Below are 21,961 nucleotides of genomic sequence, written 5' to 3'. Positions count from 1 at the left end.
TTGCGCAAAAAAAAAAAGACAAAAAAGCTGCTGACAGTCACCTTCTGCGTTCAGAGCATGCCGCTAAGTGTGCGACATTACAAGCAGCACAGGACTTTGGTAGTAGCATACATGACGCGTAGTTTTTTTTTCTTATTTTCAGTTTCGAGCAAGTATGTCATTTCAAGACCCGTGGTCCAATGGCGCTAGGAATTCGGCAAAGTCACACAGTGTAATTTCCCAAGTTATATGAATTTTTCCATTGTAGGTCGATCAGAACTGGCGAACACAGCAAAGCCATTCCGATCAAGCAGAATGCACACACATGTATGTAAATTCTAAAATAAGAAGCAATAAAATTATTCATTTATAGCTTAGCAGAGAGTGTAAATTTCGGTTGGAGCTCGAGGAAGACGTTCATGCATGCGCTTGTGCAGCTCTCGGATCTCAGTGTTCAGCAATTTCCACGCTCTCCATAGTGAAGCAGCTCGGCAGAAATAGGAAGCACATCACAAGGTTCATTATGTGAAAAAGCTGCTTCGCGCTGCCCTAGCTTGCACTAGCAATCGGATATGCCATATTGCCACAGAAGTTGAGAACTGCGGATGGTTAGTTCCTCCCCATACCTCTTTTGCCCACTGTAGCCACGCTGACACTTGCCGCCAACTACGAGTGAAGCAGCGCACCGCCTACTATTTCCTTCTGCTGAACAGGTTGAAAAAGTGCAGAGCTGCTCTCTGAGCATCAGCAAAACAGCAAAAGTGTGTTGTCTCATGTACAAAAAATGTCGACAAGGGGCCTGAAGGAATTACAAAATTTGTTCGAGGTGAGCTGAGGTGATTTCGTAGCATTTTTCAGCAAATTGTTTGTGGAAACACATGACCTAATGTGGAACAGAGACTGAAGGCTTGAACACAAGTTGACAATACAGCAGCAAGCACAGCAGTCAAGTGCAAGAAATATGTGCAAACAAGCTTTCACGATTTATAAGTGCATACTAAACAAGTCCTCTAGTTTTTTTGTAGCCACCGCGGTGACTGGCAGACAGACAGACAGAAAAACTTTATTTAGCAAGTGAGTTTTAGACCCAGCTGGGTCCCTGGGCCACTGCGCGGTCCCGCACTGCATAAAGTAGGTCATGCCGGGACATGACGTCGGCAGCCCGTGTCACCGCAGCAAGCTGCGATGTCGGGTCTGCAGACATAAGCAGGACCTCCCAGTCCTCCCAGCTCGAGATGGCGTGCTGTTCCCGCGGGGGAGGGTCAGCAGGGCAGCCGAAAAGGATATGGGAGAGTGTGGCGTGGGGGTCACCACATAGGGAGCATGCAGGGGATGTGCCGCAATAGTGGCTGAGTGCCTATGGCGCTCGGCTGCTGGCCCGAAAGACGTGGGTTCGATCCCGGCCGCGGCGGTCGAATTTCGATGGAGGCGAAATTCTAGAGGCCCATGTACTGTGCGATGTCAGTGCATGTTAAAGAACCCCAGGTGGTCAAAATTCCCGGAGCCCTTCACTACGGCGTCTCTCTTAGCCTGAGTCGCTTTGGGACGTTAAACCTCCATAAACCAAACCTAGTTTTTTTTTCGTTTTTTTTTTTCACTTTAACACTACTGTTGCTTGAAACCTTGTCCATCCCTAGCAAGCAAGCAAGCATGCCTACTTGCTTGCCTACTGGACTTCACTTGGTCCTGCACATCAAATTTTTTTTATTCCATATGTCTTATGCACCACACATGAGTATTTGGTTTGGCTTCCCTTATAGAAGAGCATTGAGTGGCAGAAGGAAATAAAATATAACATGATGTAGTAAATTAACGTCCGTTTCACGAAAAACGTTAGTTGCACGGCTCGCAACGGCATCAATGCTGGTGGGCTGCATGAACCTCCGTGGCGGTCGCAGCAAAGCGCCATCGTGCGTTGCGTCCATCACGGCTGTTCACCTCTCAGCGCTCGCGGGAAGAAAAACTAGCTGCCCGCGGACGCGACCGCAGGTATCACTGTTGAGACGGGCCGGAGAGGTCGCCACCGGAGGTCTCGCCAGCAACAGGCATCACTGAAACCTTCCATACAGGTCCTTGACGTACTCTTGCCTGTCAAACTGGTGACCGCGGGCGTTCTGAAATTGCTCAATGGCCGTCGCGGGCGCTATGCCGAGGCTTCCAATCATGTACCTGCAGACCAGGTAGCCAGTCCTGTTCACGCCGTGTGTACAGTGCACCACAATCAGCTTACCATCGTTTGCAGGTTTCGTGGCGAACGCATCGACGGCTCGCGTGAAATTCTTCACGACTTTACGATTCGGCAACAGCTGGCCCACGCACCTGATCATCGTATGGATGATGCCGTGGCTCACCATTACCCGAGGGTCGTAGTAGCGGTCAGTGCATGTGAGATCGATGACGAGGCCTAGGTCGGGTAGCCGTTGTAGCACGTCGTTCGGCGTGAATCGCCTTTCGGGGGGCACACGAATGGATATCAACTCCCGAAGCGGCACCTTGAACGGTACGAAGCGAGTCCCAGGTACAGTTCCTCCCAAGTCGTCGTAGTCTAGCCACCGGTCAGGGACGGAATTTTTGGATGGAGCCATTGCGAGATACCTTCCAAGCTGCTCAACAACGGGCCGCCATAGACTCATTCATGCCGTTTTAAAGAATGACACTGCCTTCGCAACAATTTACATCCGGCTCGATCCCGTTCACGCTACGCAACGTGCCCGTAGGTTCCAAAGATGGCGACCACGCGACGGAGGCAGCACGACGTGATTTCGTAATCGGACCATTTGAAAACAAGCCGGAAACCTGCAAGGCTTGTTTTCCAGCCAAAAGGTTTCGAAAGCAGACTACACACTCACACAGTGTTCCAGCCAATGAAAACTCCGGATGGTCGGTCGCACTCTGCTCTGCCTGCACAGCGCCTCCTCTATTTTTTTTATGCCCGGCAGAAAGGCTGCTCCTGACGCCGCTAGCCCTCTCCTGTCGCCCTCACCCATTCGCCTGCTTTCGCCGCTCGTGGCGCTGGCAGCTGACGCAGGGTCGAGGGCTATCGGCATAGGAATTTTGGCGGGCTTTCACAAGGCGTAGCCGGCCGGACGATGGGTCGGCAAGCTAGGAAAGTTAAGGAGGACGAGGACGGGGAGTTAGTACAGTGCCAGGAGTGCGACCGTTGGTGTTACTTAGATAAGACTGGGTTCGGGAGCTTAGCCGAGGCGGATGAGGCTAGCTTCGTGTGTAAGATGTGCAAGCGGTTTGGGGACGCCGTTCATGCGTTAAAAGGGGAATGGGAAGCTGGGTTTAATGCACTTAATGCGGACTGGCAGGTCGAACGAGAGGCACGGATTAAGCTGGAAGCTCAGGTCGCCGATTTGATTAAAAAGGAGGAGAATAATGCCGCCCTGTTGAAGCGAATGGTGGGCGAGATTAAAGAAGAGCGGGAAAAGCGGATCCAGCTAGAAAAACAGGTTGAAGCGCTCAGGTCGCGGCCGGCTGGGCACCCCAGTTCGGAGAAGTGTCAGGCGGGGGACGAGGCTCGTCAATCGTACAGTGCTGTAGTGCAGCTGAGCATTGAGTGAGAAAAATGAGAACGAAATGAAAAAGGTTAAAGCGGGCATGGAAACTCGCGACAATAGCGTACAGCGGCAGGAGAGGCAGCTAGAGCGATCCGGAGGCCAACAGATGGAATTAGGAAGCGAACGTTTGGGGCGCAGGAGAGTTCTGGTGGTCGGGGACTCGAATGTAGCGAGGGTTGAGGGAGGCGTTCTGACGGCAGTGAAGGCAGACAGGCGGGTGCAGGTGGAGGCTCAGTCGGGAAAGTGCATGGTGGATGCAATGGCCAGAGCCCGGGAGGTGGTGGTGGGCAGCATGGATGGCGAACACCTTGTGGTCATCCATGCTGGTCTCAATGATGTACTGCAGGGGAGGAGCCAGAATCTTGAGACGCAGTTGGAGGTGGGGATGCGTAGGCTTAGAGAGGCCTCTGAGAGTGTGCATGTGACCATATGCACAATCCCAGAGGTCCAGAGGCAGGCTCGCGAAACGGAAAGGAGGGTCGTGGAGACTAATCGGGTAATTAGGCTATTGAGTCGACGACTAAGATACGAGGTGATGGAGGTGAACAGGGAAGTGTACGAGGTTAGGCCCCACCCTTTTGCACAGGATGGCATCCACTACGGTGGTGCCACTGGCAAGAAGGTGGGTAGTAGGATAGGTCGCCAGGCAACAGCTTTTTTGGGGGGACCCAGAGCTCTGAAGGAACCAGTGTAGAGAAGGAAGAATTAAGATCAAACGGACAATGGAACCATAGGGGAAGAAAGAGACGCAAGCGCCAGGGCCAAGTTAATTCAGATATAGGTTTCATTAACATGCAAGGTGGCAGGAATAGACTGAAATGGGAGGAAATAGAAGAACAGTTAAGACAGGAGGAATTAATGGTATATGGTTTAGCGGAAACACATCTTAGAGACATGGAGCAACCACCCTGTAACCCAGACTACGCATGGGAATATTGCAATAGAACAGAGGGCAGCAGAAAGGGAGGTGGAATTGGGGCATTCATTCATAAAAGTATGAATTTTCAAAGGGTTAGACTGGGATGCAGGGAACATTTATGGCTAAAAGGAACAGTGGCAGGCAAGCTAACACTCCTTGGCTTTGTATACCTGTGGACAGGGGTCAATGCCAAAGAGGAAAACAGGAAAATGTTAGAATGTATTGCAAGCGACATTGATGAGCTAGGAGGACAGGGCGAGATAATTATATTAGGTGACATGAATGCACACATAGAAGACCTGGATGGGTACACGGATTCGACAGGAAGCATGCTGCAGGACATGTGTGACAGGCATGATTTAGTTGTATGCAACAGCACCGAGAAGTGTGAAGGGCTCATAACATGGGAGGCGGGGAGTCTGCACTCGACGATAGATTATGCACTAATGTCACAGAGGATGTATAACAGATTAGGGGTAATGAGCATAGATGAAGATGGTTCCAGAAGTCTAGGTAGTGACCACAAGCGTATCAAGTTGAGCTTCAGAGGAAAAAGCAATGTAAGACTGAAGCAAGATGAACAATCAGGGGGAAATTTTTACTCAGAAAAGCAATTGGAAGTAGCAGCCAAAAGAATCGAGAAAGTAATTTTTGAGGATAGTGAAACAGAATGGACTTATACCAAATTAACTCGATTACTGGAGCTAGAGCTAGCTAAGGTGCGAGTAAAGTTAAAAGGGAAAAGATGCAAACCCAAGAGTTGGTGGGATGAGGAGGTCAAGAGGGCAATAGAAAAGCGCAAGGAAGCATCCAGAGAACACAGATATTCCAAGAAGAGGGGGGAACCAAAACCCGAAGTAGACAGAAAATGGGATACCTTCATAAAGTGTAGAAGGGATGCATCCTATTTGATTAATGAGAAAATTAGAAGAAAGGGTGCCCAATGGATGTCAAAAGTAAATAAAAAGGATAGAAGAGCAGCCCAAAAATTCTGGAAACATCTAAATGCAATGAGTAATAAAACTAGGCTAGAACAAAGGTTTATTGTTACAGATGAGGGTATTCGACTAGAAGGGGATAAAGCAATAAAACACATAGGAACAAGGATGACGGAAAAATTTTCAGCAAAGCACGTGGTACATAGTTTATCGAAGGAGGATAGACCGGTTACAGCAATAGCTTCACTTGAGCAAGGAGAGTGGGAAAGGGCAGAGAAGAAGGTTCCTAGTGGCACATCAACAGGACCAGATGGTATCCCGATTATGTTGATAAAGAAGTTAGGACCAAAATCCAAGCAAACATTAATACAGGTAGTGAACAAAATGATAGTGGATGAGAAAGTCCCCGATGAATGGCGATTAAGTAGAATGAACATGATATATAAGGGAAAGGGGGACAAAGCAGACGTAAGTAACTATCGCCCCATAACAGTGACATCTGTGGTTTACAGGGTGGTGATGCAAATTATAAAGGATAGACTGCAGGCTTGGGTGGAGAACGAGGGGGTGTTAGGGGAACTACAGAATGGGTTCCGGAAACAAAGGAGGTTGGAGGACAATCTATTTTCATTGACACAGTGTATAGAAATTGCGGAAAAGGAACATAGGCCCTTATTGCTAGCATTTCTGGATATTAGGGGAGCCTATGACAACGTTACTCAGGAGCATTTGTGGGACATATTGGGCACATTGGATGTGGAAAATGGAGTAATTAATCTTTTAAAAGATATATATAGAGGTAACAGAGTGCTCATAAAATGGGAAAAAAATGTATCAGGGCCTGTAGAGATACAGCGGGGGCTTAGACAAGGATGTCCTCTGTCCCCTTTGTTGTTCATGTTGTACCTGCAAGGTTTGGAAGCCAAGCTAGAGGGGAGTGGACTAGGCTTCAACCTATCTTTTTTCAAGCAAGGGGAATTGATTAAACAGACATTACCGGGACTAATATACGCGGACGATATAGTGATAATGGCTGACAACAAGGAAGACCTGCAGAAGTTGCTAGACATATGCAGTACAGAGGGAGATAAATTAGGCTTCAAGTATAGTAAGGAAAAATCTGCAGTCATGATATTTAATGAAGAGGGCGGCGAGCATAGAATACAGGAGTTCGTGCTAAAAGTAGTGAATGAGTACAAGTATCTTGGGGTGTGGATAAATAACAGTCTTGAGTATCTGACAGAGCATGAAAAATATGTAATGAATAAAGCTAGTAGGAATGCAGCTGTCATGAAAAATAGGGCACTGTGGAATTACAATAGGTATGAGGTGGTAAGAGGGATCTGGAAAGGGGTGATGGTCCCTAGCCTGACCTTCGGGAATGCGGTCGTGTATGAGGCCAGATGTTCAAGCAAGGCTGGAAATTAGGCAACGGGGAGTAGGGAGGTTAGCTTTGGGAGCACATGGCAATACACCAAATCAGGGGGTACAGGGGGATATGGGATGGGCGTCTTTCGAGAGCAGAGAGGCTAGCAGTAAGATAGCATTTGAGGAACGATTGAGAAGGATGGAGGAAAAGCGGTGGGCTAGGAAAGTTTTCAGATACCTGTATATAAAGAATGTTGACACGAAATGGAGAAAGCGAACTAGAAAATTGACAAGCAAATATCTGGACAGCAGTAAGGGGGCAAATCAGCATTTATCGGTTAAGAAAAAGGTTAAAGGAACAGAGAGAGCGTTGTGGAAAACAGGGATGCTGACGAAACCGGCACTGGAAACATACCGGACCTTTAAACAGGAAATTGTCAAAGAAAATATCTATGATAATTGTAGGGGAAGTTCTTTGCTGTTTGAGGCCAGGACTGGAGTTTTGCGGACTAAGACGTATAGAGTCAGGTACCAGGAGATAGACACTTTGTGCATTGCGTGCGGAGAGGAGGAGGAAACGGCTGAACACTTGATACTTTTCTGTAAAGGGCTTCACCCTACAGTGGAAGGCAGCGGGGCTGACTTACCCAAGGCATTGGGGTTTAGGGATAGTGAGGGGAAAGTGGATTTTAAGAGGTTAGAAATAACCAAGCGAAGGTTATCTGATTGGTGGCTAAAAGCAAGACAGGAGTAAAATTTCACAAGACATGGCTAGGTGGCTTGAGCCACTGCCCGATGTAAAGGGTTCAGCCGTATCCATCCATCCATCCACCCATCCATACTCCGCGACTCGGCTGCCGTCCCACCGCACTGCATGTTAGCGTGGTTCGCCCAAGGCTTCGCGTTCGCGCTTTGTTTACGGCGACAGCTGAACGCCTGCTTTTACACCTTGGTTCTGCCGATGATCAGCTTTCATCATGCGTTACTGCTGTATGCCTATATGTACGTCAAGTGCCAGGAAGAAAGACCCAGGAGTTTCCTTTCACGAAATCCCTGCTGATCTCGAGCTCCGTCGACAGTGGGTCAAAGTGATATCGCGTAAGGACTGGGAGCCGAATTCTACATCAAATTATTCCGTTGTGTGTAGTAAACATTTCGTTGCATCGGACTTCAAAGAGAACTCGAAGATACGCCAGCTGAAGAAAGGAGCAGTGCCGAGTGTATTTCCCTGCTATCCGTCTTACAAGAAACCTGCCGCTGTTAATGTACGCAGCAATCCTAGCAGCCGCAAGCGCGCACCGGTGCTGGACATCAACGACAGCAGTGCAAAGAAGAGACGAAAAGCAACAATTTCAGCGGAGGCAGGTGACCCAGGACCGACTGACGACATTGCGGAGCACGATGACTGTTGCACTGCGGTTGTGGCACCAGCTACCGAACCACGCTGCGACATGGTTCCAGGTAACCGTCCATCGCCTGCGGCTTCTGCGCAAAGTACAAGTCGTACAATTTCCGAAGAAGAGCGGGTGAATACCACGGCGGCTCATGCTGAACCGGTTGCATTTGCAAAAAGAGCGTTTGGAGTGCAAACAGAAACATCTCGAACCAGCTCTTGCAGTTTCCTTCACCACAGGAAGTGCAGAGAAAAGGAGCGTGCACTTAGTCTTCAGGTCGCCAGACTGAAGCGTACGGTAGACAGCTACAAAGAAGAACTGCGGAAACTGAAAGAAGATAGCAACGTTAGTACCTTCCTTGGTGTTGCAGCTGACGCTGAGCAAAAGAGCGTGAAGGCTGCGTTCATAGTAGACCAAGTAAAGAATTACACCAAGAAGAGGGCAACGTGGGGAGAAACTACTGTCAGGTACTGTATAGTCCTCAGAAACTTATCAACCAAGGCGTACGAGTATATTTGCTCTGAAGGGCTGCTACGCTTGCCGTGCCGAAATACCTTGAACAAGTATATAGGAACATCAACTGGTGAGGTTGGTTTCAGCCCTTTGGTCCGCTTGCGACTTAAAACAGAGATTGAGAGCTTACCTGCGGATCAATCAAAAGTGTGCAGCCTAATTGTTGACGAGATGCACATAAAGCAAAAGCTGGAATATAATAAGCAGCGAGACGCTTTTATAGGTGATGTTAATATGAGCCCTGATTTAGAACACCTGGTGCCAAGTGATCGAGATGATTACCTCGCAAACTCGCTGCTATGCTTTCTTATTTGTGGCCTGGCTGCACGTTTTAAGATACCGGTTGGGTATTTTTTCACCAAGTGCTGCACAGAACCTGACCTTGCTGCAACCATCATCCATGTTGTAAAGAAGACTGAACTATTGGGTTTCGAAATTGTCCGCCTTGTGACTGATAATCACAAAACAAATGTCTCGGCAATGGAAATTTTGTGTAAGGGACAGCAAAGCACATCAGCACCACATCCAGCAAATTCTTCCAGACGCCTTTTCATGGCATTTGATCAGTGCCACATCTTGAAAAATGTGAGGTCTCAGTTTCTTGCGAAGTGCATGGGTGGACACAAAGAGATCTCATCAGCTCCCTTAAAGGAGCTCTACAAGATGCAGAAGGGCTCAACAGTGAAACCAATAAGGTTTCTGACCCGCAAACATTTGTACCCCACAAATATAGAAAAAATGAGCGTCAGACATGCCGTACAGATCTTTTCGCCCCCTGTCACAGCTGCACTGCAGTACATGAAGGATCAGGCAGGCCACACTTGCGACATTGAGTTCGCAACAGTTGGCCCAACTGTGGAATTTATGGTTGCGATGCACAAGTGGTTTATTCTAATGGATGTTAGTAACACGCAGCAACATATCCATAAGAATGATCCTGACACTCGGCACTTCACTGATCCAAATGACTCTAGGTTGGAATGGCTGGAGAAAACCTTCCTGGACTATCTGAAAAGGCTAAAGGATGAAAGTCACCCTGATAGCTTCTTGAGCAAAGAGACTTACAACGCACTGGTGCTTACCACAACTTCAAATGTAATGTGCATCAGGTTCCTGCTCAATGAAAAAAAATTCATCTTTGTGCTAACACGAAAATTCTGTAGTGACCCAATTGAGGCACTATTTGGATTTCTGCGGAGAACAGCAGGGTGCAACGATGCTATGGACATAAGAAGTGCACTATCTGGCCTTGAAAAAATATTGAAGACCGGCATTGTTTCTTCATCATTGCAAAGCAATGTGAATGCTTCAACATCATTCTGTGCTGCCACAGCAATTTCAAGCCCCAGCACCCTGAACGCTAACCACCCAGACAAGAAATTTTTTCCAGTAGCAGTAGAAAATAGGCTGCGAGAGGTGTGTGTTAGGCAGAATCAATGGCTTCCCAATCCAGAGATTGCCAGCTTAGCTCTGATAGGAGGATATTTGGCCCGTGTTGTGGCAGAGAAGCTGTGCTGCGAAGGCTGCAATGAAATTGTTGAGAAGCCTAAAGGAAATGCTCCTGTGGATGGCCTCATTGCTTACCAAGACAGGGGAGGACTGAAGTACCCGACCAAAGAGCTAGTTTCTGTTTTGATAAGCCTCAAGAGGTTTGTGGACATTGTGCTTGATTACAGGAAAGCAATTGAAAAACCTCTGGAAACTTGTGTGGAGCGTGCTGTCAACATTCTGATGGACCTTCCAATCTTGAAATGCAAGAACGAAGACATGGCTCACAGGAAACAGTTTTTACTGCTTTTATGTCGCAAGTTTATTAAGCCGCTGCTGAGCAATCACGCCGTGAACATCACAGACAAGAACTCTGTGGCAAAAATGTACGCGAAAAAGCCATTGTCGCGGAAGGTGCTCAAACTGTAAGCAGTGGACGTCGTGTTGCTTTTGTCATTTCTAATGTTATGTGATTTTGTCAACTGCGCCGAAAATATAATCTCCCTGCCTTGTATTTGTGTCGTCATCATTTGTCATTCATGAAGCTGAGAAACATAAAAGCATTTATTGCTCAGGATAAAGTGGCATATACTAAACGAAAGCGCGTTGCATAGCTTTTTGTGAAAAACAACGGCAGAGCTAGTGAATCGTAAAATCCACCTGCTTGCGACATATAAGAGTAATGCAAAGTTTTTGTATTCGATAAACCAAAACGTAGCGTGGGAATTCAGCCGATTCAGTAACCTGCACAGCAACCGTGCAGCGCGGGTGCTGGGCCGGTCATCGAGGGGTTGGCCGGCGATAGTGTCAGCTGGTGGCGCCGCACTGCGGCAACGGTGCGAAGCGCGGTGTCCCGCGAGCTCTCATTGTTCGGCGCACGATCTGACCGGCATCTAAAAATAGAGGAGGCGCTGGCCTGCAGCAGTCTATGCAGGAAAAGGAGGGAGACCGTCCTCTGTCACAGTGCCGTGGGGAATGGGTCGTTCCTTGTTCTGGATAGCGCTGCAGAAGTGGGGGGGTGAAGAGAAGAAGTTGCAGCGACGGTGGGGGCGGTGTTGTTCAGCAGAAAATTTTTAGAAAGTTTAGTATGAGGTAGCTCGATCACTACTACCGGCACAGGAACAAAGGTCCATATCCTTCTTTTTCCTGCCTAGCCTCTACTGCAGTGCTACATAAGGTCGCTTGTGTCACTGATTTTTAAATGACTGCGACTCTACCACTGTTCCATAATGCCAGTGCCCGCAAAAAACTTCCAACAGTGACTGTAACAATAATCGCCGCTCAGACAGAAACCGGCCATCTTCTCACATTTCTCGCCACTTCGTGTTTTTATGGACAAAATCTAGGCTTGAACTGCTGCAGTAGAAACTGTCGAGCCTTCCTGTGCCACATATGACCATACTATACTGGAAAGGTGAGCACCACTGACGCAGCAGTCAGATAGGAAAATGGTTTGGTTTGGTTTATGGGGGTTTAACGTCTCGAAGCGACTCGGGCTATGACGGCCGCCGTAGTGACAGGCTCCGGAAATTTCGACCACCTAGGGTTCTTTAACGTGCACTGACATTGCACAGTACACGGGCCTCTAGAATTTCGCCTCCATCAAAATCCGACCACCGCGGCCGGGATCGAACCCGCGTCTTTCGGGCCAGCAGCCGGGCGCCGTAACCACTCAGTCACCGCGGTGGTAGGAAGAAAATGATATAAGGAAAAATACAAACTCGCGCTCCAAGGTGCCTGTGTATGAACTGGTTATGCAAGTAAAGACCTTTTCAATAAGGGTTCCTTGGGCATATCGCCACATTGCTCGCTGGGCTGTTGTGTGCACCTCGCGCTAGCGCGGTCGAAGGGGCAGCGGAACCGGTTTGCAACAGCTTAGAGAGGGGGCGTTTTGACATCCTCCTCGCCGGATAGAAAGGTCTATTGCGGCCCTGCCGGCAGCCAGCTGAATAGGTGTCGGGTTAAGATGCCAGCAGCGTTGGTTGATTGGCTCGCTGTAGTCACGTGACGTGCACAGAACCCGAGGATTTTTTTGTTTTTATAAATTAAAAAGAAAACAGGACAAATCAATGTTTCCCCTGGGGGTGTGCCGCCTTTAGGTAGCATTCTAAGGTTCGTTGGGTTAGGGTTGATTGCCGGCTGCCGGCAGCTTTTCAAAACAGCTGGAAAAAAAGAATACCGGCAATTTTGTTTCACTAGCTGTGTGCCGTGATGTGACTGGAATCAGCCAGCGGGGTCACACTGCCGGTTAAGTTTCCTGCGGGCTGATTTTCCGGCTGCCGACACAGCAAACAGTAGTCTCATCCATTTTTTTTTCCCCATACAACAATAGCTATAGCACGAAACAAGGTTTGTCGATGCCACTGGCATTTCTAGTGGCACAGACTTACTGGCCGAGAATCGGGAAGCAAATAATAGCCAAGCTACAGAATTTAATGATTTCTAATTGCATAATTAACAAGAAAAAAATCTGTGCAGGAGAAGGAAGGAGTTTTCTTGAAGTTTGCGTCGTCGTCTTTATAGTATAGATCGTAACCAATAGCTCCCTTATCATCTGCCAACCTGAGAGAATGTGCCTTTCGACATCAAGTTATCAGGGTCCTTTGATGCAATTCAGAGCGAGAAATTGCAACGTATGTTCCCATGTTAGTCATTACAAATAACTCAATAATGACAACAATCTGGGACCACGGGACCACCTCCGAAAGGCCAGGGGGACATCTGTACTAAATTTTAGAACTGGTGGGGGGATCCGGCAGCATGTTACGAATCAACCACCTCCCACAGGAGAAAGAGGCGACTAAACCACCCAGCCAAGAATGCACACTTGTTTGATAAGCAATGTATAGTTAACACCAGGGTTATAAAAACCAGTACCACCTCGTAATATGCAGATGTGCTCTATCACTGTGTGTGCAGAACACAACTGCAAAAACACTGTGCCCCTGTTGGCTAAAATTATATCTCAAATGTGCGTACCATCATGACTACACTTGCAGTGCCTGGGACCGCTTAACTAAGTCAAATATAGAACTTGAATGCATACAAGCATGTGCTGCTCACTTTGTGACAGATGATTATGACTTCTCAAAAAGATACTCCCATATTTCTAAAAATCTTTGGTGGCCACTACTCAAAGCAAGAACAAAATAAAGTAGACTCCCATCAAGATGAACTCGGTTAAGATGAACAATATGAGGACATTTGGCTGGTTTTTCATAGACTCAGTGTAATTAAAATGAACTGCTTTGCATGTCTTTCAGTTAAGACAAATGTTTGCAGTGACTGTGAACCACAGTAATTCCACGAAATGATAATCTCAAAGCTTCCGTGAGGGATTTTTGGACTGCACCACCGGACGTTACTGGACTTCCTTCAAGAGTCCAGTGTGTATCTATATCTATATTATATTTGTGTGTATCTATAATACTTTATGCCAGCAAGCATACTGTCACTATAAAAAACAAAAACAACTCTCGAGGCAAACTGGAGAAAAAAGACAGCAAATGGTTTAGCATAGCTAAGCGCGGAATATCATGCAGTAGCACGAGTTACAGAGGGCTCTTCAGGTACTTATGTGCTAAAGGCATCTAACCTAAAGGTCTTTATCATAAATGCCTTTGGCTTGAAGATCTTTGCCCGGAAAGCATTTACCATGAAGGCCTTTGTCATTTTCTGACCTTTGACATTTACCTTATGGCCTTCACACAGGTGTACCCTTCACCCAGGCCTCCACCTGACGGGCTAATTACAACCTGGTTGTCAGGTGAACCGCTTGCCACAAAACAGGCTTCAAGGACGTACATATGATTTTCCGATTTCGAGCATAGGTACATGCATACGTGTACCCAAAATCAGAAAATGCACAGAGTAGTGCTACTGGACTAAAAAAAATTGAAAGCTTCCTCGTTGGGGAACATATGCCGCAAGAGAGTCTTCGCACAAGCTGCACAGAAGCATTCTTGGGGGTATGGGTAGTGAAGGCAAGGTCGCCAGACTCCGCATCGCACGTCCATCACGTGCTGCATGTCGCCTTCGGCGGATGAAAAAGTGTTTAGGTGCAGAGTAGACCTGATAGTCAACTAGGTGCTCGTACAATTAGAAGAAAAATTTCGAAGTGATGCGCCGTTACAGCGTGGGTTTTTATGGCGCAGAGATCCGACATGGTCACGTATCAGCACCGAGTCCACATCGCCTCCGGCGGACAGAAATATGACAAGTGCACTTGCTTGTATATCTGACAACAGCCGAACCACCGAAGTGGGATAGCAAAAAGAGAAAGATGGTCATGTTGCTCTCAGAGTCTGCATCGCAAGATCAGCTAACTGGGTGCATTCGGTGCACTTGAAGCCATTGGGAAAACGAAAAACAGGAAAAACACAAATAGCGGCAACTGAAAAAGGAGAGAAAAATAGACAGCAAAAAAAAGGAACCAGACCAATGCCGCTTTTAAGTAGGGTGACGTGAGCATTTTCATACCCTTACTATTCAGCTCACTTCATATATAATACTTTGCCATTATCTTATTATTGCACGGTAATTTTACCCACTGTTGTCATTAACAGATATTTTGGCGCACCAAGCACGCTCATATATCTTTTTGAGGGCACTTCAAATAAAAATTTTTTATAAGGTGAACAAATTTTCATGGTCCCTTTAAGATCATTTTAAAGAGACTCTACAGTAACTGTGCTTGCTCCTATTTTATAATACTCTCAACACTAAGCTGGCATCAATTAAAAAAAAATTAAAAAGCCCATCTTGTGTATCAGCATGTACCAATCATTCTTTAAATACACATGAGCACACTTGCAGAACAAACACGTTAGGTGCATTTTTTTTTTTCACAAGGATTGTGCTGTAACAATGCACAACTGGAATGGGTTGCCAGAAATTGTCTCTATAGTAGGATACAACTTAAGAAAACAGCAGTTGGTAACACTGGGAAGGCCCGCGGCGTCCTGTATTACTTGACCAGTTACAACAGAGAACAAAATGTTTTTTGATGTTTGACTATCACAAGCTAGAGGCATCAAAAGTCTCCAGTTTATAATTTTGTCTCATGATTAACTTCTTGTTTAGGTAACAAGAAAAGCTTTAACAACAATTTTTGTCACAAAGGAATTCCCTTCTGTTGTCCTGAATGTGGGTGGAGCTTCAATGCAGGCTTGAGTTGTGTCCAACTACAATGTGCTCCATGTGGCTTGTTTCCTTCCTCCCACCCCCTACAGTAATGCCAATAAGGGTGTTATAGGTACCTGAATAAATAAATAAATAAAATAAAACTATCAGCATAATTTTCCACATTTCAGAGATAATGGTGTTATTTTCTTGACAACAAAGCGTGCAGCACTTGTCAGTCTTTTCCCATCTTTATCCTCGTTGTTTTCTGCGCGCTTTGCTGTCAAGGATGAGTTACCAACTAGCCCAAACCCACACCTTACAAATTATTTTCCTTTTCCTTCTTAAATGTTGTATGTCATGAATGTGCTGCAATCAGCCACCTGGAAAACAGAAGCAGTTCCTGAAGGTAATGCATTCTGTGTTCATTTTCTTGACTTTGCTGTAAGCCAGTGACAAGGCTCATGCTTGTGGAGGAAAACTGTTGACTGTCTGCAGTCTTTCAATTTTGTTGTGGCAAGCATGCAACATAGTGCTTATCATTAATTTCAATGAAGAGTAGCTTCAGTGAAAGCTTCCTAGCTTTGGGAGAAAAGTCTAGCCCTTAAAATTCTGTCAGCTTTATTGGACAACCTCATACATTGCTTTTAGACCTACTTTCTCAAACAGCAATGGAGAATGTATTGCTAATGAGCATGTCCTTGCACACAATTTACGATCAGGTCAGCTCGCTGCATCCATTTTTATGTTAGCTACAAGTTTGCTCTCATTTGCTACAATGTAATATATCATTGCATAGCTTTTATTTTTCACATGGCAATCGACACGGCATTTTCAATCTTACTTACTGACATGCAGCTCAACAACGCATGCTCAAGCCATAGGAGCCACCATCTTAGCATACATAGAGCCTGGTGAAAGGCCCAATGCATGTATACTTGCCTTATCACCACCTCCTTAAGCCTGCACCACCGAAAATGTGTGCTATACACCAAAATGGCGCCTGTCACGTCATATGAAAGCCACCAGTATACCTGATAGCTGGGTTTGTATACATCACTCAAAATGCCCCAGGCATCAGCCGATTTTAATAGCAGTTGTCAGTGTCCTGTGCAATATATGCAATCCTCACCTTTGTGGGTGACCATCTTGGCACCCCAGTAGCGTAGCAACATATGACAGGTCCTTAAGATGTGAGCGCACGCTTTCAGGAAGCTGCTGTGGTGCAATGTGTGCTGCTGAGAGGGTAGCTTCGAGCTTTTCGGCTGTCAAAAGTGTAAACGCATCACTTTAAATGGGAGTATCTAAGTACATAGAGCAACCAAATTCTTACGGCAAGTTTTACTGAATTACTGACTTGCTTACGCTTGTATTAATACTCTTTTTCGATGAGAGTCGAGTAGTACGGTGCAAAAACACCATCATCCGTTTCTAGGGCACGCCAAGCCCTTCTTGGCTCGCAAAAAAAGAATTGAGTCCAAAAAGCATTGCAATGCTATTTCTTTTTGTCGAAAGCTTATTAAGGTTTAAAATTGGGCACATTGGCATTATTTACCTACATCACAGGAAGCTGCAAGAACTTATTTTTATTATTACTTCATTTCACAGTGCACCCTTTTATATCAGTAACATGCTCAGTCATAGGCTTGCCCCTCGATCTGTTCCTTTCCCCGTATTTTCGACACCCTACACTCCCCATAAACAACATTTATCTAATTACAGGCATATTTCATTAACATCATACTCATGTAAGATGCTAGAGCACATAATTCACAAACATATAATGGAATTTCTGGAATCCAATAACATGCTTTCTAACTTTCAGCACGGATTTAGAAAAAGTTTCAGCACCTTAACACAATTAGTTGAATTTTCACACATTTCCTGCGCACTTGACATCGGCACCCAGGTCGACGCTATATTCATTGATTTTTCTAAGGCTTTTGATACTGTAGTACATTCTAATCTGTTAGTAAAACTTAAAATGATCTTGAAAAATTCTCACTTGGTTAGTTAGATTGCGTTTTCTTTCGCACCGATCACAGTTCGTATGTTATAATTCAACTAACTCTCGTTGTGTTGATGTGCCATCTGGTATACCTCAAGGGTCGGTACCTGGTCCTTTATTATTTTTATTATGCATTAATGACTTACCTCAGCGTGTCACCTCGCACATATGCCTTTATGCAGATGACTGTGTATTATGTTGCAAGATTAACACACTAGAAGATCATCAGCAGCTAAATGCCTCATTTGCCAATTTCTGTACCTGGTGTAATGCCTGGCAAATGAAAATTAATTTTACTGAACTAATCCCACGTGCAACCTGTACATATTTATTATTGTGTAAGTAGTTTTTGTGTATATTACCCCTCCCCCCTATCCTGTCTTCCTGTCCCCTCATCTCTTTCATTTCATTTCTCCATTCGGCTTTCTATCCTTTATTTCCGTTGCCCCAGCTCAGGTGCTTCAGTATCGATGGCAGATGCTGGGGCTGGCAAAAATCTTTTCCTTCCTTTTTATAATTATTTACACAACCCCCTTACTCACCAAAACTGTGGTAATGTCATTTTCTAATAGTACATCTCCCTCGCTGTTCAATTACGCTTTCAATGATTTATCCTTGCAAAGGGTTTTGAACTATAAGTATCTTGGTATCATATTTACTGCGAACATGTCCTGGTCCAAACATATTAATTTCATTTGTACTAAAGCAATTAAAAGCTTGGGTATTTGAGGCACAATTTCACTAATTCTCCAAATGAGATTAAGTTATTAATGTATAAATCTTTAGTTCGTCCAGTACTAGACTATGCCTCCCCTGTCTGGAACCCTCATAAGCATTGCAACATTAACCTCATTGAGAGCATACAACGAAAATCAATCAGGTTTATATATCATCGCTATGATCAACATTCCTCACCCTCTCGCACCTTGGCTTCAATGAATCTAACCCTTCTATCGAGTCACCAAAGTTTCTGCATTGCATTGCGAGCTTTTCTTATTGTGTATCACATCACGCCTATATTCCTCCAGATATTCGCCGATCGACTAGGAGTCACCAAAACCTTAACTTTAAGCCATAATTTGCTCGCACTGATAATTTCAAATGCAGTTTTTTTCTGTGAACTATTGAATACTGGAACTTAATCCCCGGAACAATTAGGTCACTGCCATTAAACGCCTTCCTGTTAGAAATTAACTCCACCTGATTTTATGTTTTGCGTGTTGGTGCCAGTGTACTGCTGCATTTACTTTTAGTGCTGCATCACTGTGTTGCTATTATGTTATTCTGTGTTACTATTTCAGTGCTCTGCCTTATTTCTTGTCATTTTTTTATTTATTTACTCCTTGTATCAAGTTTTCTACAGCTTTGTTTAACCCACTGCTGCAATAGCCCCATAAAGGGGCTGCAGTATGTATAAATAAATAACTAAAGGAGGAAGGACAAAACGGGGACCTCGATCGCATGTTTCGCGGCCCGACAGTCGAGCACGGACGCACACACTCGCAAGTGCGTTGGACAGCAGGAGGACTGTTAGAATCAGTGTTTGACAGTAGATGCCACGAGGAAATTCGCTACCTTTTGCGTTGAAGGCCTTCGTCCTTTCTTCCAGAATTACCATCTGGTCCAATGCATCCTTCTGTGCGGCCTTCTGGAGCGTCATTAGCTTGTGCATTGCAGTGACCCCTTTTTCGTCCATATAGATTTCGTGTCCTTCGCCGAGCATTTCGCAGAGCCAGATATTCACCTGAGAAAAAAAAAGAAAATGACCACACACTCGAGTTGCTACTACTGCAAACTCGCAGTCGGTTTCCGTTGCACTAAACTACTACGGACCTCTCTGCTCATTTGCTCCTTCGCGGAAGCTCCGGCCGCGTCGCAGCTGCGGTCCATATTCGCTATGAATGCTACTTTTCTGCGCTCAAATGGCAAATCCCATCGAAGGATCGGCCTTTGATCACTTGTGCTCGCTGCTACAAACCGCGCCGTGAAGCAGTTGCGATGATGATATTTAATAAGTAAATATTATGGCGGGCACCCTATAAAAGTGTTTAAATTATAAAAACAAGCTAAAATCTAGAAAGTAATTTTTTTATTTTAGTAATTAAAAATAATTTTAAATTACACTATGTTTAGTAGTTCTGTCGCTCTAGCGGAACTTAACGTTTCTCCATGAGCATTGCTTCAATGCCTCCTGAAGAACATGCCTGAAGCGTCAGGGGTTTTTCTTCCCGCCGTAGAGCGCGCGTCCGCCGTATAGCGGCGCTGTCAGATAACTCCCTAGCAGAGGTTGGAGACCAAGCTAGAGGGGAGCCGACTAGGCTTCAACCTATCTTTTTTCAAGCAAGGGGAATGGATTAAACAGTCATTACCGGGACTAATATACGCGGACGATATAGTGTTAATGGCTGACAACAAGGAAGACTTGCAGAAGTTGTTAGACACATGCAGTACAAAGGGAGATAGATTAGGCTTCAAGTATAGTAAGGAAAAATCTGCAGTCATGATATTTAATGAAGAGGGCGGCGAGCATAGAATACAGGAGTTCGTGCTGAAAGTAGTGAACGAGTACAAGTATCTTGGGGTGTGGATAAATAACAGTGCTGAGTATCTGACAGAGCATGAAAAATATGTAATGAATAAAGCTAGTAGGAATGCAGCAGTCATGAAAAATAGGGCACTGTGGAATTGCAATAGGTATGAAGTGGTAAGAGGGATCTGGAAAGGGGTGACGGTCCCTAGCCTGACCTTCGGTAATGCGGTCCTGTGTATGAGGCCAGATGTTCAGGCAAGGCTAGAAATTAAATAACGGGGAGTAGGTAGGTTAGCTTTGGGAGCACATGGCAATACACCAAATCAGGGGGTACAGGGTGATATGGAATGGGCGTCTTTCGAGAGCAGAGAGGCTAGCAGTAAGATAGCATTTGAGGAACGATTGAGAAAAATGGAGGAAAAGCAGTGGGCTAGGAAAGTTTTCAGATACCTGTATATAAAGAATGTTGACACGAAATGGAGAACGCGAACTAGAAAATTGACAAGCAAATATCTGGACAGCAGTAAGGGGGCAAATCAGCAATTATCCGTTAAGAAAAAGGTTACAGAAACAGAGAGAGCTCTGTGGAAAACAGGGATGCTGACGAAATCGGCACTGGGAACATACCGGACCTTTTAACAGGAAATTGCCAAAGAAAATATCTATGATAATTATAGGGGAAGCTCTTTGCTGTTTGAGGCCAGGACTCTGGAGTTTTGCGGGTACCACGAGATAGACACGTTGTGCATTGCGTGTGGAGAGGAGGAGGAAACGGCTGAACACTTGATACTTTTCTGCAAAGGGCTTCACCCTACAGTGGTAAACAGCGGGGCTGACTTACCCAAGGCTACAGTGAACCCAAGGCATTGGGGTTTAGGGATAGTGAAGGGAAAGTAGATTTTAAGAGGGTAGAAGTAACCAAGCGAAGGTTATACGACTGGTGGCTAAAAGCAAGACAGGAGTAAAATTTCACAAGACATGGCTAGGTGGCTTGAGCCACCGCCCGATTTAAAGGGTTCAGCCGTATTCATCCATCCGCCCATCTAGCAGACGACACGCATGCAGCACAGAATTTTCTTGTGACAGCCGTTGCAGCAAAAAGTATGCCTTCTGGTGCGGTTTTTCTTATATTGTTTGTGTGTTGTGTTTAGTGTTACCGTTTGACAAGTGACGCGTCAATGACTGCAGATTCTGGAGCTAGTAGCGAGCGAAAATGCGTTGCTGTCGCGTTCCGTTTTGCATGTCCAGTCAGCGAAACAAGAAGCCCGGCGTTACGTTCCATGAAATTCCTGCCGACTTATAACTCCAGGAAAGATGGCTCAAGGTAATTCGAAGAAAAAACTGGCAGCCAAGCACAACATCAAATTATTCTGTAGTTTGTAGCTTGCATTTCCAGCCAAGGAAATGCTACTGTAGACAGTTTGGCTGCCCACCAAGACAGGGTGGACTCTTTTAACCGACGTCAGCGCACCTAAGAGTGTTACAGGGCCTCAAGAAGTTCGTTGATATCATGCTCAAAGACCGAACGCATCTTCAAAGGCCACTGGACACATGCTTGCTCTACAGTGTGAATAAAATCGCTTGTTTGCCTGTTTTGACCTGTGAGAACAAGGATAGCGGCATATACATGCAAGAAGTTCATCAAACCGTTGCTAACAAACCATGCACTTGACATAACAGACAAGAACGCAGTTGCGAAGATGTACAACAAGAAACCTCTTTCCCGAAAATTCTTGAAACTGCAGTAAGAAACGAATTCCGCCGCCTTCATCGCACCGACGCATGTCATTTTTCCTTGTAAGTGCGCACGTGTCTGTGCCTTCAAGCGGTTTTTTTTTGTAATATTCACACGTCGCTCTCCATTTCTGATACTCCCCTTGTTCCAGTTGTTATTTCATCAACGCACGTGCTTGTCATTTGGAGAAATCTGGTCAGTCAGGCCTAGCTGCTGTGTTACTCCCAAAGTCACTGTGCGCGTGTGCACAGGAACCTAGTGAGCTGTGTTTCTGGCGAAAAGAATAGAGAAGAGGGGCATGGACTTATTTGAAAATTGTCAACGTTATTCAAGGAGGTACCGTTCGGCGAAAGCTCGTAGGAAAAATGACCAGAAACTGCGCAACTAGGCTGCCCTCCAAGATCT

General features: G+C 45.7%; 1 protein-coding gene and 1 pseudogene across 6 annotated transcripts in view; both read right to left on the bottom strand.

The window, feature by feature from the left end:
• LOC144114314 (uncharacterized) overlaps nt 1–20,744 on the bottom strand; it is a 29,523-nt gene extending 8,779 nt beyond the window's left edge. For 3 of the 5 annotated variants that reach the window (XM_077647968.1, XM_077647967.1, XM_077647969.1), the window contains exons 1-3: nt 19,125–19,297; nt 18,867–19,035; nt 16,416–16,548 (exon numbers count right to left, since the gene is read on the bottom strand). In XM_077647968.1, coding sequence (XP_077504094.1) covers nt 16,416–16,548; nt 18,867–19,035; nt 19,125–19,181 — 359 coding nt within the window. In that variant the 5' untranslated portion in view covers nt 19,182–19,297. Of the gene's footprint in view, nt 1–16,415; nt 16,549–18,866; nt 19,036–19,124; nt 19,312–20,662 lie in introns of those variants that run through there. The other 2 variants (XM_077647970.1, XM_077647971.1) reach the window with 2 other exon arrangements.
• Nucleotides 1,581–4,853, bottom strand: LOC144114315 (RNA/RNP complex-1-interacting phosphatase pseudogene; annotated as a pseudogene). Its single transcript, XR_013311009.1, has one exon. The product of XR_013311009.1 is annotated as an RNA/RNP complex-1-interacting phosphatase pseudogene (transcript).
• Nucleotides 20,745–21,961: the final 1,217 nt, after the last annotated feature.

This window comes from Amblyomma americanum, chromosome 1, assembly GCF_052857255.1.
Source record: "Amblyomma americanum isolate KBUSLIRL-KWMA chromosome 1, ASM5285725v1, whole genome shotgun sequence".
Taxonomy (NCBI): domain Eukaryota; kingdom Metazoa; phylum Arthropoda; class Arachnida; order Ixodida; family Ixodidae; genus Amblyomma; species Amblyomma americanum.
The sequence above is the reverse complement of the archived record's forward strand: the minus strand, read 5'-3'. Positions and strand labels throughout refer to the sequence as shown.